The sequence below is a fragment of the Zingiber officinale genome, chromosome 3B (genome assembly GCF_018446385.1).
Source record: "Zingiber officinale cultivar Zhangliang chromosome 3B, Zo_v1.1, whole genome shotgun sequence".
Classification (NCBI taxonomy): Eukaryota; Viridiplantae; Streptophyta; class Magnoliopsida; order Zingiberales; family Zingiberaceae; genus Zingiber; species Zingiber officinale.
This window is the reverse complement of record NC_055991.1, coordinates 2,667,707-2,681,773: the sequence shown is the minus strand read 5'-3', so window position 1 is coordinate 2,681,773 and position 14,067 is coordinate 2,667,707. Positions and strand designations below refer to the sequence as shown.

The 14,067-nt window shown below is 36.9% G+C and overlaps 3 protein-coding genes across 4 annotated transcripts; 2 read left to right on the top strand and 1 right to left on the bottom strand.

The window, feature by feature from the left end:
* Positions 1 to 1,319: 1,319 nt before the first annotated feature.
* Positions 1,320 to 3,852, bottom strand: LOC122055514. Its single transcript, XM_042616985.1, has 6 exons — positions 3,641 to 3,852; positions 3,197 to 3,332; positions 2,481 to 2,565; positions 2,344 to 2,391; positions 1,729 to 1,829; positions 1,320 to 1,630 (listed from the first exon to the last, which is right to left on the bottom strand). Exons 1-6 carry the CDS (start codon positions 3,801 to 3,803, stop codon positions 1,498 to 1,500), a joined length of 666 nt encoding a protein of 221 aa, XP_042472919.1. The 5' UTR covers positions 3,804 to 3,852; the 3' UTR covers positions 1,320 to 1,497.
* Positions 3,853 to 4,066: 214 nt separating this feature from the next.
* On the top strand, positions 4,067 to 11,669 carry LOC122055513 (AT-hook motif nuclear-localized protein 10-like). 2 transcript variants are annotated; one of them, XM_042616984.1, is made up of 6 exons: positions 4,067 to 4,470; positions 6,572 to 6,624; positions 7,683 to 7,814; positions 8,160 to 8,318; positions 8,410 to 8,608; positions 11,365 to 11,669. In XM_042616984.1, exons 1-6 carry the CDS (start codon positions 4,131 to 4,133, stop codon positions 11,415 to 11,417), a joined length of 936 nt encoding a protein of 311 aa, XP_042472918.1. In that variant the 5' UTR covers positions 4,067 to 4,130; the 3' UTR covers positions 11,418 to 11,669. The 2 variants fall into 2 exon arrangements, with proteins under 2 accessions (XP_042472918.1, XP_042472917.1); XM_042616983.1 differs by having other exon boundaries at positions 7,653 to 7,814.
* Positions 11,670 to 12,257: 588 nt separating this feature from the next.
* On the top strand, positions 12,258 to 13,106 carry LOC121968014. Its single transcript, XM_042518538.1, has 2 exons — positions 12,258 to 12,856; positions 12,940 to 13,106. The coding sequence occupies exon 1, from the start codon at positions 12,410 to 12,412 to the stop codon at positions 12,836 to 12,838; it is 429 nt and encodes a 142-aa protein (XP_042374472.1). The 5' UTR covers positions 12,258 to 12,409; the 3' UTR covers positions 12,839 to 12,856; positions 12,940 to 13,106.
* Positions 13,107 to 14,067: the final 961 nt, after the last annotated feature.

Here is a 14,067-nt window from a genome sequence, read left to right as displayed (position 1 = left end):
AAGGTCGATTATAAATTGATTTTAAAATTTATCTCCTTTTATATAATTTAAAGCTACTGTAGGGGATATTGAGAAGGAACATAATCATCGTGGTGATAAAAAGTGAATATGTTCGTCTCCAGCGTCCTCGTCAACTCGTTCTAGGACTAACATGAAGAAGATAAATCATGGACGACTACTCATCTTTAAAATAATAACTAACACGTAAAAAAAATATTTATACCTCCTCACTAGATAAGCATAATCATCGTGTTACTGCAACTGGACGTTATCGGCACAATTTATCAGATTTTTTAAAGCGTGAACACTCATGAATATCCATGTTTACTTGCGTGGTCAAATATAAAAAAGTTACATCTGCCAGTTGAGCAAAGCGTGAAAATGCCCGCCCACACAAATTAATGCCCATGACATCTACCAATATTCGACCACATACGACAGACAGGATCTATTTATCGTAAAAAAAAAGTGCTTGGTCAAATCGTTAAGCAATCCCTTAATTCAAACACTATTATAGTTGGATTGCGTGGATCCAGGTCCAACTAATAGCATCTCATTAAAGAAATGGGAGGTGAGGCTGGATTACGCGTTGACTAACAAAATCTTCTGGTTTAAGGAAATTGGAATGGTCTTTGAGGCAACTTAGAAGGGCATTCCGCCTCTTCCAAGTCTATGGCTTTTTATTTTGATATAAATGGAACGTTGGATTGTCCGCCATGCCGTCTAATTAAAGAGAAGAAGCCAATAGATTCTATCGCAGCCAATTATTGAATATCCAGCTAAATTCGATTTTTCCTATAAAGCCATTCGATCCCCTCTAAATCTACCAATTTTTGTTAATCCGAAGAGAGATTTAGCAGAGGTTAGGGAGGAATATCCAGATGAACTGAGGACCGTCTCTTCTTCTACCATGACGGCGCCATGGAAGTAAATTAATGAAGTCTCTTGGATTGATCTTCAAGCATTCATTAATCGGAAGGATCACAGGAAGGCAGTGAAGCAGATGGATTCTACGGAGAAATCAGAAAACTGAAAAGCAAGGATGAGATCTCCAAGTGGCGGCAGCTTTGGCCATCAGATGCTCTGGACTGAAAGTCGAAAGTTTTTGGCGGATTGTTTTGTGCCAAAATCATCATTGCATTTGAACTCAGGATGAGAGGAAATTACACAAGGGAGCAATACAGCTTAAGAACAATGAGATGCACTACGCATTGTAAAATTTGTATTCCAGGGGGCATACAGGCAACATGTGTTGTTGAAAGGACTAGGTAATGATGCGAATTACACGTCGAGGTTCATATACTAAAAAATCTTTCTACTTGTGTCCCAGCATTTCACCAAGTTATTATTGAGAGGTAGTAACATAGAACATTGCAGCATTATAGTAACAACATCACAACAAAAGCAGCATCCTCTTTCTACTTGTCCCAGCATCAGCGCTCGGATCCACATCGAAAAGAAAAAAAAAATTGTCACTAAAATCGATTGATAAGTCATCTATTGGAGAACCCGCACTGAGACTGGATTATTTTGGCAGAAATTCCTGTTCTTCCAGCAAAAGGCATTTGTTGCGTCAATCCTCGACATGAAGTGGACAATTGCAAGCTTTACAGGATCTGGGAAACCTGGCCTGCAATGAGGCAAAGGTAAAATATATTAGAGTTGAATAATAAAAGTACATAATTACGATAAAACTAGATAGATAAAACTAAAGTGTAAGCATAAAACCTGACAGAAGTCTGGAATCTAGAGGGATCGAAGTTGCAGCCCGACAGAAATCGCTCAATATCCTCTATAGTAGAATTCAGGGGGAGTCCTTCCAGCATAACCTGCCCAATGTTTTACAGGGGATAACCAATGACCAAAATACTTTGTAGTTGTGAAAATTCAAATTTGACAATGTTTTAGGAAACCGCAAGTATAATCTTTTTTTTTTGTGAATCCTAATTAGAGCAGTTCCAATGAAACTGAAACTAAAAAATAAACTAGAAACAAAGACTTAATATTTAGAATTTGTCTTATTAAATGTCAATCTAAAAAAAAATAATAGTAGAATATGTCCATTGTCTTAAGACTCTGGGATCAAGTTGAAATCACTGACGAATGAGAATCATTCCCAGATCCCAGTAGAATTTAACCAGATGCTTACGTTTTTTATAATTAAGAATCATAGGATCATGCTTGTAAGTGTCAAATAACTGAAATTTGAAATTTTTAAAATGAATGAGAATGACATAATAAACTCATGAATTTTTCACAATTAAGAATCAACAGGAGAATGCTTTTAAATGTCTTTAACTGAGATTTGAAGTTTTTAATAAAGAAATAAAAAAGTCTGCTCACCGCTTTGCCATCATATGAGATTGTTAGGTCCCAATGGGAACGATCAACCTGCATATAATAGTACATTTGATCATTTAACTATGAATTTTAAAAAATATACCAGTTACCGGAGGACAGGTTAGGTTCCATTCTATTACCTTCTCTATCTTGAATAGACGACCTTTCCTAGAATTTTGCTTTAGCGCCAAGTCAAATGCAGATTGAGAAGAAAACTGCAACAACCTATTCTTATAGACAGTAATTTAAGAATTAGACAATTGATATTACATACAAATTAAGAGTAAACTTCTAGAATGTAAATAAAAATATGTCATTCCTGATGCCAATATTAGGAATGAACACAAACTGGCAAACTAAAGAGGATTGGAACATAAGCAAATTAATCTACTAATGTAACAAAAATCAATAGAATGAATAGTGATTCAACTGCTGAGATATGAAATGCGGCTGATAACTGACAGTGATAATTGAGAGATATTTGTTTCTCCATAATAATATACATTATGTTTTATAAAAGTTAAATACCATCCGTATCCTTGTAGATCACATAAAAGTTTCAATCAAAGCAACAAAAGTAAGAGACAAAATCCCCTTTAGATAAAAACTTCAAGACCAGTCTAACCATGCATATCTTGGTAAATGACAAAAATATCTAACAGTTATTATTGTCGTTTTTTCTCATTTTATCTTCTTTTAGATAAACCAAAGAAAATCCCTCACTCCTTCCTTCGTTCTCCCTTCCTCAACACTCTTGCTTTCTTTGCCTTCTTCGTCCCCTCAGTAGACAAAGCCCTAGTAATCAATCAAAAATAATACAAATAATCACAAATTTAGAAGAGGAAGATAGACCTACATGCCAACTGGATTGTATGCCTTGGTATATTCGACCTTTATATCATCAGTTGACAAATTAGATTCGTCAAAGAAATTAATAACATCAGTTTTCAGCGTATTCCACCCAATACCGGTCACTTTTGCATAGATCAAGCCTGCACACAGAAAGGTTATGAGCATCAAATTTCCAGTGCCATGTTCTGTGATGTAAATACATTTGAAAGAAAATAGCAATTTAATCAAGAAATAAATTTGAGAGTTAGAAATGATCAAGAGAGAGAAAAAAAAAATCGAATGTCTGATCACAGGAGCCCACTATCATAGGATGCAATGTTACGGTTTACCAGACACATAAAGGCAAAAATGTAGGATAACTACTGCTAAAGGGTGTAATTTAGTCAGCGTAAACAAGGATCAGCAAGCATCCACAACGACAAGGCAGAAACTAAACGACTGAACTCACCTTCTTCCGGAGTTCGAAGAAATGGATCGTCCGAAGCATCCTGAGCCGTTTGGCTCTCCGTCGACAGGCGTCTCAGCGAGTTCATCCGAATAAGAGGGCGGACCTGAGGCGCAACGGTAGATCGGAGTGCGTTCCTAAGGGAGAACAGCTTCAAAGCCGCCATTTTCGGTGTCGCCCTGGGAGTCGGAGCGGCGAGCTCGACTGTCAGCCTTCACTAATCCTTTTCTTCCGAGCTGACCTAAAAAGGGAAAAAGATGGGCCTGGCCCAATTCATCCTATCCAATTGTTTTCTGAGATGGGCTGGGCAATCCATTTTGGCCCAATATAATAATAATAATAATAATTATTATTATTATTATTATTATTTTATTATTAAAAAATCATTATCTGGGAAGAGAGATAATTTAAAAATCGAAAAAAAAATAGAAAAATCCCCCATCCCAAATCCCCCATCTCCCTCCCGCCTGCCCTGCTCTGCTCTCCACCGAGCATGGATGGGGTCGATCATAGCGGCCTCCTCTCGGCCTACTCGCCGCACCATCCCCACCACCATGGAGGCGGCGGAGTCACCTCCTCCTCTTCTGCACACAACGCAATGTTCTCCTCTGGAGCCTCCGCCGCCTACGCGTCTCCTCCAGCGGAGCCCGTCCGGAGGAAGCGCGGCAGGCCGAGGAAGTACGGACCCCCGCCCCCTTCCCGCTCAGCCTCCCAACCCAAGACTATGACCGTTCCTTCCTCGTCCCCGACTTCTCCTTCCGCCTTCGTTCGCGCCAAAGAGGGCTCCTCTGCCTCGCCCTCCTCGTCGAGGAAACCTAAGCTCGCGTCGCTCGGTTCGTTCGCTGCTTCATGACTTTTTCATATTGTCTAGAAGAGACCTCTTGTGATACTTTAGTCTCATATCTAACTTTCGGAAGAAAATGAAGACATATGAATACAACTTCATCCACAAAGTAATGTTCTTTGGATTGGCACTAGTTGTGTAGCCACATGTCATATTGTACATGAACAGTTCAGATAGCACTGCAGGCTTGATGGGTGCTAACGGGCTGTACCTGTGCGCTTGAGCCTTGAGATTCATGTGCACACATTAGTCACAGTGTGATATTTTATTTTCATCCACTGTGATACTTGGATTCAACATTTTATCTCATTGTACTTCTGTCGACACAATATGGTATGAGCGCGGATACAAAAAAATGAGTCTAGAGTAGCCTAACTCACTTGTAGTTGTAGAGAGCAAATGGAAGAAGAAAAGTGAGTGTCTCGCAAGCAAACAAACCTCTGTTGTAAGTCATAAGGCGGCGAGGGAGCCCCATGTCTGTGTCAGAGGAAAGGAAGGGTCTCATGTCATGAGGGAGGGAGTAGTTTGTGTCCAGGAGGTTGGTTAAGGTTTTAGTAGTGTCACTTTGGTGCTCTCATTAGAGTGTGAGGTGATTTAGAGTGAGAGTTAAAGATGTTATAAGCTATAATATTATTCATAAGCAAATATTATATTATTGATAATATAATTGTTAAGCTGATATAGAGATATTATAATTGGTAAGTTATGAGGTATAGTTACAAGCCGTAGAATTTTATGTAGCTGTCATATAACTTATAAATAGCAACTAACATGAGATTTGCAACTTGCTTGAATTATGGTTTAATGGTAAAAAGGACCTTCCTAAGTATCCAACCAACCCATAGCTATTGGGACTTTAAGATTCTTTTCACTGTCATTATGCAACAGCCAATCCTTATTTGATTCATTCATCTTTTTAATTGTCTTTCACTATTCATGATAATTTTGATCAATCCATAAAAAGGAAAACATAAATATATACTTCAGTTTGTTTGACCAAGACCATCGTCTTTAATTTTCTTTTTTTTTTTAAGTGGATCATTGTTTTATAAAAAAAATATGTGGCTAATATGCATATGTAGGATTTATAGCATTGCAAATGCCCTCATATGCATTTACAACCTCATTGTTTTAATCATCAATTGGCAGAAATAGATTGAACTGGTGATTAGTTCATCCCAAGATTATAGTAGGATAAATGAGACAATAAGCAATGCCCAACTAAATTTATGTTACTTTCATCCAATATGTAGAACCAATAGAATGGAAAAAGGAAGAGTTTCCTCAATGAAAAAATGTTACAAAATTAGGAAAAAAAAATTTGTGATCATCTCAAAGGGAAGTCTTCTAGTCTAACATTTTTAAGTTTTGAGAATTTGAATGATGTTTTCCTTGTACCTATTACATGGTAAGCGTAAATTATATTTCATGGACTTTTTTTATTTCCATTAGACTCTCATTGAAGTTAAATACTTCTAAGCATATACATCTATTATTGTGCCTGCATGTTACATGTGTACAATCTAATCTGAACCACAGAACCATGGGTGTTCCTCATGCATACCCTTCTTCAAAATCATGTGTGATTGTACTCGAAAAGGCATTATCTTTGATGTGGCATTGCTTTTGCTTCCTTGTTTTGAACTTTTCTTGCTCCCTTCCCTCAACACACACAAGACACAAAATCCTTGAAGAACATCCATAGATAATTTTTTTGTTGAAGACCCAATTATGTTAATAATGGATATCATCATTCTCTGATACTTGCTTGCAGTAACTGACAAGCTAATTCTGAGTCTTCTCTTTCATTGATCAGTCATTTGTGCATTCAATCATCCATTATTTGTTCTAATGTTTTCCATAATTTTATACTTTTGCAATTGCTTGTTTGCATAGGTCTACCTTGCTAAATTCCCTTTTGCATATTAGTCTGTGCGCCAAATGGCATATATCTTGCCATGGTTACCTAAAGGTTCAAATTGATTGTGTGCTCTTTATTCAGGGTAGAGATGATATCATTTTTCTAACTTCTCAGTTTACTTGAAATTCCATGTGCAGCGGCAATATTTCATTACCAAATTATTTTGCAGGAAATGCAGGGCATGGCTTCAAGACACATGTCATTACAGTTATGGCTGGAGAGGTGTTTTAAGTCTTTATTCAGTTACTAAGTTTATTCCAATTGTTCCATGCACTTGAAAGCGAGCACATTTTTTTCTCGTTCAGTTGTCTTTAATCCGGAGCATAATACCTAGATTCAATTATGAGATCTTTAATCTGGAGCATAATACCTAGATTCAATTATGAGACACATGATGACATCTCTAGTTTAGGAGGGCAATGGCTAACTCCTGAGATGGGCAACAATTGAAACAAAAGAAAATCTGTACTATGCTAGATGGTCTGCCAACAACAGAGATGTCAACATTGTTGCTTAAGCTTGTTGCCTTGGATGACCTCGCCGCCCTCAAGAGGCAGGCAGAGGACGATGACTCCCTCTTGCAACCCCTAGTATCACTGCTCTTCTCCTTTCGATGGTAGATTCTATATATTAAAGAGATAAGTTGAAGAATGGATTGGGAAGGAATAAGTTGAAGGATGGATCATCTCTCTCTTGTTTCCTTTAAGAAATAAATATGGAAGACCTATATTTGAAGAGATAAATTTAAACTTTCATCCTTTTAACTTGTCTGCACTTGTCAATTATATAAAAGGAGGCAAGTGGATTTGTGTAGTTAGTGCAAAAGATTGAGGCGATAACAAGTGTAGGTGAAGTGGCTTCATCGATGCTTTCACTAAATTTCATTGGACCAATTTTGGGGGGAAGAGGGAAAAAAATCCTTAATTTCTTTCCCTACTGAACTTTTCCACAAAAATTACTCATTTTTTCTCTTTCCTCCCTAATTCTCTTCTTTCTTTCAGCAATGGAAACAACTCAGATATGTTGCCTTATATAAATTATGTGGACCATTCCATCATTTGATGTTCATTAATGAATTATGATAAGTCTTCATTTGTGGTTCCCACTTACATATCTTTGATTATGTTACATTGAAGATTGGTCAGCTATTAATCATATTACCTTGTCCTTCAAAGGACCACATTGCATTTTTTTGTTCTTAGCTGTATCATTGATAATGATATAAAGAATATTATACCTTTTATCTGCAGCTTAGTAACACAAAATTTTCTTTTGGAAAGGATGTGGCACAGAAAATCATGTCATTTGTACAACAATTCGAACACACATTTTGTGTTCTTGCAGCCTCTGGTTCAATTTCTAAGGCATCTCTTCTTCATCCAGCAGTCTTTGGAGGATCTGTGACCTATGAGGCAAGTTGCCTTTTTAACTCTTGTACTTCTTTTTCCTCTTCCATGGTTTTTTGAAACATTTTATTCACATTCACTTACATGCATATATACTTCTAATAGTTGTTTCAGCATGGCATACAATTTGTTTACTGGAGAATTTAAACCACTAAGCTACATCTTCTGCTTCCGCTAAGCCAAATCTTCTGCTTCTGCTTTTGCTTTTGCTTGTCCCCTTTACTTTGCAACTACTTAAACCTTTATTGAACACTACTTAGGGTGCTTCACTTTTATATCTGCAATCTGATTTCTTTTAAGTAGGATCCTATCGCTACACATAGGTTAAAACTTCCTGTGTAACTTTTCCAGGGGAAGTTTGAGATTCTATCACTTTCTGGCTCCTTTGTGCATAATAGAGCTGATGGGGATTTGAGGACAGGTGGACTAAGTATATGCCTTTCTGGGGCTGATGGTCGTGTAGTGGGGGGTGGTGTCAAAGGCCCTTTGGTGGCTGCAGAGCCTGTACAGGTGAACCATTAATCTGGTGTTACCAAGCTCCTGTTTTTAACATCTATATGGGGCATCTGTTTAATTGACATTCTCAGTCGATATGTTGCAGGTAATTGCTGGGTCATTTTTAATTGATGGCGATGGTTGCTCTATTGATAGTAGAGCAGCAGTGCCTACTGGAAAGTTACCCACCTCTTTAAATGCTGGATTAACATTTAGTACAGCCACACTTGGATTGTCAACAGAATTCACAGGAAGATATGGTAGTGAAATCAATCATGTCATACAATCTCCAGCAGATTGGTCAGGTTTGTGTTACATTAAAAGTCTGGAAGAAGTTACACTAAAAAGTTTCTTAAAGCCCAAAATTCTCATTTGGTTACTTCAGCGGCATTTCGTTCTTAAAGCCATTCTGATGTATTTACTTCGTGTTGCATCCTTTTTATCGCATTTTTTTCATGATTGCATATTATTGCTGAAGGATCGAGTAGAGATTAAGCAGCGGAAATAGACTAGTAAAAGCAATACAAGTGATTCGTTGGGGGGGAGGGGGGTTGAATAGCGTTCGTTTAAAAATCTTTCTAAGCAGCGGAAATAGACTAGTAAAAGCAATACAAGTGACTCGTTTGGTTACTTGGTCCGGAGCCTATGTTGACTCCTATTCCAAGATTCACAATTGCACCGTTGGACAATAAGAGTCTTCTTTCCAAAAACTTAGGAGAAAAAGTAATTCGTACAAATGATGTATAGGATAGTAACAAACTACTATCTTACAGAAATAATACAAACACAAAATATACCTACAATAATTGAAGAATTTGAGTGCAGATTGAGCGTAGTAGCAGTACGAACCGAAGAGTAGTAGATCAGAAGGTTGCACAGCAGTTGTTGTTGTAGACGTTGATCTCAAGGTTCTTTTATAAGTCACGTTCGGTCGACCGATAAAACGTTGGGTTGACTGATCAATTTTGTCGACTGATCTCCCTATCGGCCGACTGATCAACTAGCCTTCCTTCTTTGTCGAGATTTGATATTCGCATCATTAATTGCATTAATTGTTCGGTCCACTGATCCATGAAACTTTCTTCTTCATCGCGATCCAAATTTGCCACTGTGTATATCGAATTGGTTCGGTCAACCGATATCTGGGTTCAGTCGACTAATCCACCTGAATTCCATCTTTGCTCTGCACAATCTGACTCTGTCACATTAGCTAGGTTCGGTGACTGAACCTTCTTTTCGGTCGACCGATCCACTTAATTTCTGCAAAACAAAGTTAGTTGACACAGCTTGCAACACAAAGTTAGCACAATAGTATAGTGTTGCATAAGTAAGAAAAGATAGTAAGACCTGTCTTGATCTCAACTTGGAAACCTCCCGGTTTCTTCAGTTGGATCAGCGACCTAGAGTTTGTCCCTTCCCGGGAGACAACCTCTTCGTCGCATCACTCCAATTGTTTACCTCAACCATTTGGTCCTCCAAATCTGTTTGAACTTTAAAGTTCAGTGTTTGATCGCCTTATCCACTAAAGACTTTTCCTGCAATACTAAATTATTCAATAGCAATAATAGTAATGCAAAATACTATGGTAAAATTAAACTTAGATTTACCGACCTTGTTTGAAGTTCACTCCTCTAAGATTTCTTGTTACCTAAGGTTATCTTCCCTTACAATTTTCTCCACCTGCCTTCACTCACCAAGACTTAGAGTTATCTCCCCCTTTTCACCATCTGGCTTCACTCACTAGAACCTAGGGTTACCTCCCCTAGAGTTTTCACCACTTGACTTCACTCATTAGGACCTAGGGTTACCTCCCCCTAGGGTTTTCAGCACCCGGCTTCACTCACCCTGACTCAGCATCGGATCAGCCCATTAGGGGTTCGATATCGGGTCCTCTAGACCTACCGAATCCTTCTACATGGTTTCCACGATCTGTTGAGATTTTCTTTACATAGCTGTGATTAGGACTTCCTTTGCTTAATCACAGTTAGGACTTCCCTTGCCTAACTACAGTTATGACTTCTCATGCCTAACCGTAGTTAGGACTAGTCACTTAGTAAATCTCGCATCCTTGCTAGTCATCCGGTCAACCTTAACCTGACTATAATCCATTAAATATATTGTAAAACAAATATCAAAACCCTAGAGGCTGATTGCACCAACAATTACTACTATATCTTTATTAAAACATGTCATTGTAGTTAGTCAAACATTGCGATATTGCAATTCAAATATCACAATATTATTTTGCAGTGAAATAGCATGGAATATTCATATGAAATTAGTCAAGTAACCTTCATTATCCTTAGGCCTAATTGATGCATTTCTGGCTTCTTAAACCCTAATGAAATTGCACTATAAATCGTATATGGGTAAATTTAAAATATTGTATTCCATTGTTGTAAAAGGATAGTTACATGTATAGGACTCAATGTACAAAACTAAACCTAAATTATCAATATGAGACTTAGTCCACTACTCCATTGTTCCTATTATCTTACTACTTTTGCCAATCTTTGAGCTATACCTATAAGATTCATACTATCTCTGTTTAGCTTGTTATATAAATTAGAGAAGCCTCATAAGAACAACATATACTGAATGCAACAATAATAAAATGAGAAATATGCATGCAAATTTAAATAGTTGATGGACGTAGGTGACAATTCTTTTGACCTTGGACCAGCCAACACATCAAGAAATAAAAATTAGACCGATTAGTCAAACCAGAATGAAGATTGATTTTAGGAACTAATCCCTTGAGTGGGCTTCTCCTGTAACTATGCATACAGCAACACAATAGATACCTCTTTGAAAATCTAAACCTTGAAAGGGAGCTTTGATAGCATCTAGAATTTATGAAAGTGAAAGATTTCATTACCTTATTTCAATGTAAAGGTAAATGACAAACAATATAAAGGAGTCATCGTAGAAATCCTAAACTCACCATAAATATGTCTGTTATCTTAATTAATACCTCTTGTATGGTGCTGTTTTAATCTGTTGTCGTGAACTCACGATTGATGTCTCCAAAGTCTCACAGGCTAGTTTATTCTTTTTGCAGGAAGGCAAGAGGACAGACACAGTGGAGCATCTCATTTCTTAGATGAAGACTAAGTTAATATATCAGATGTGGGAAACTAATTAACACTAGAGAATCGTCGAACAAATTCATGTATAGCTTTTACTAACAGTCGGGCAACAGTTGTGCTCCTATCGTGAATGTATTCGCTGCACAATCGAGCAGGAGAGCCCTCGCTACAACCTTATCGTCTTCTAAATCTCAGTTTTAAATGTAACGTCTCTGTCCATATTTGTATTTGCGAATAATTTCCAAATGTAAATCATTATCAATTGTTTTGGGCACGAGTTGTGGTTGCTATGAACAATCACAAGCTGTGGAGCAAAAGCACAGTTACTGTCTTATAAGGCACTACCTAAAGAAAGAAGAGCAGACCAAGAATGGAAGATGGTTATTATTGTTGTTATTATTATTATTTTTCTTCAAAACTTTACAAATAATATTAATTAAAAAATTGCATAAAAAAAGTATATTTTACAAATAATATTAATTAAAAATGGCATAAAAAAATATATTGCATGAGGCGTGTGGGACACCAGTTTACATCTTCTGTCCTTAAATTTTTCTGTCTTTGTGTTCCATGTCGATCGGACGGATTAAATTATATCTTAAAATATCATGACATTTTTAAGATGTATACAGTATCTTTATGATATATAAAATATTTTTAAGATGTAATCTGATCCGTCTGATCGATAAGAAGAGATCCGTCCAATCGATAAGAAAAGACAGGAATAGAAAATTTTAAGGGTAAAGATCCGAACAGGGACTTCAGAAGTCGCGTACAATATCAGTATTATATATATATATATATATATATATATATTTTTTTTTTTTTTTTTTTTTTTTTTTTTGTATATATTCAGCTTCACTGACCTACTGAAACAGACACCTCAAACTGCCACGCCTATTTCCCTAATTCTAGAATCTGATCTGGTGCCGCCGCCTCTTCCTCTCCACCTCATCCTTCTCCTCCCCTTCGTCGACCTGTGACCGATCGCATCACCACCGGATTGAGCGCTGCGCAATGCCCCTCTTCACCTCGATCTGCCTCCTGCACTCGGCGGTGGCCGTCACCTGCGGCGCGCTCATGATGTTCTACCTCAGCGAGGTCTCGGTGATCAGCCACGGCCGGGAAACTGCGCAGCGGCTGCAGGGCTCCACGCCGCACGACCAGCTGCTGATCCAGACCTCTGACTCCTTCGCTGGCCTCCTCCTCTTTGCCATCGGCCTCTTCCTCTTCATGATCGCCTTCGTCAAGGACCGCGCCTTCCAGACCTTCTTCGCCAAGGGATGCATCCTCCTCCACGCCGCTATGGCCCTCTGGCGCCTCTACTTCGAGCGCCGCCTCGAAGATCTCGCTCGCGACTGGCCCCGCCAGATCGTCGGCGACCTCGTCCTCAGCCTCTCCTGGGTCATCTTCCTCGCCTACTCCTGGCGGGAGAAATACGACTAGAGTTAGCAAGATCCAAAGGTACCAAACTCGCATCGTATCGTTGCAATATTATCTCCTCGTCGAGTTTCGATAACTTTATCGATCTGTACTGCATTTTTCAGTCGTTGTAAAGTTGGATCTTTTCTAAAGCGCAATCAAAATTGGGTCGCGTAATCGGTTTGATCTTCTGCTTTCCACTTTATCGATCTGTACTGCATTTTTGAGTCGTTGTAAAGTTCGATCATTTCTAAAGCGCAATCAAAATTGGGTCGCGTAATCGGTTTGATCTTCTGCTTTCCTTCTTGTGGGGCAAAAATTACTTTGTAGCTCCTTCTTGGAAGTTCACTAATACTTGGTGATGAATTTGTTTAATTTTATTGGGGAAGAATGTTTCGCATCTTTAAAACAACTTGTCATAAAGCTCAATAAGACTAAAGTAATAGGATTTAACGCAAGCAAACATCGAAATTAAAATAATAATAATAATAAGACTCAAAGATGGTATGAGATATTTAAAAAAAAAAAAAAAAGATGAGCTAGCTTAATAAAAGGTGGATTCCGATGAATAATAAAAAATAATAAGTTAAAACAAAAGACAGCCTGTTTACTTATTATTATTAAGTAAATAATAATAATAATAATAATAATAACTAAAAAAATATCTCATCAAATGTTTTATCTCAAAATTATTTTTACTTTTGATACTTAATATATAATTATTGTAGTAGTTAATTAATAGTTTCTTCCTATTCTTGCAGTTATCTAATAACTATTATAATTATTTTTAAATGATTTTTTTCCATTTAAAATAATTTTGATGAGCTTTAAATTTGACTAAATTGATAAAAAGTATTTTAATATAATAATATTAAAAGTTTATGATTTGGAATTTAATATTTTAGGATTTATAATTTATTATTTAGCTATAACTATTTTAAAATGATGTCCATGAAATTTGAATAATTTTGAAGTTAATAAATAGTATTTTAATATAACAGTAATTTGTATTTAATACTTTTAATTATTATAAAATAGTTGATATGAAAATAGCTGATTTTTCATATTGGAATCATGGTAACAGTTATCTAATATCTACTATGTAATTGTAGTGCTCTAGATAAACACAAAACTTTGAATCTTAAATATTAAACTTCCAATGTTATTATATCCAAATATTTTTACCAATTTGTTAAAATTATTAAAAATTTATAAAAGTTATTTTAAATTAATCAACGTCAATTTAAAACAGT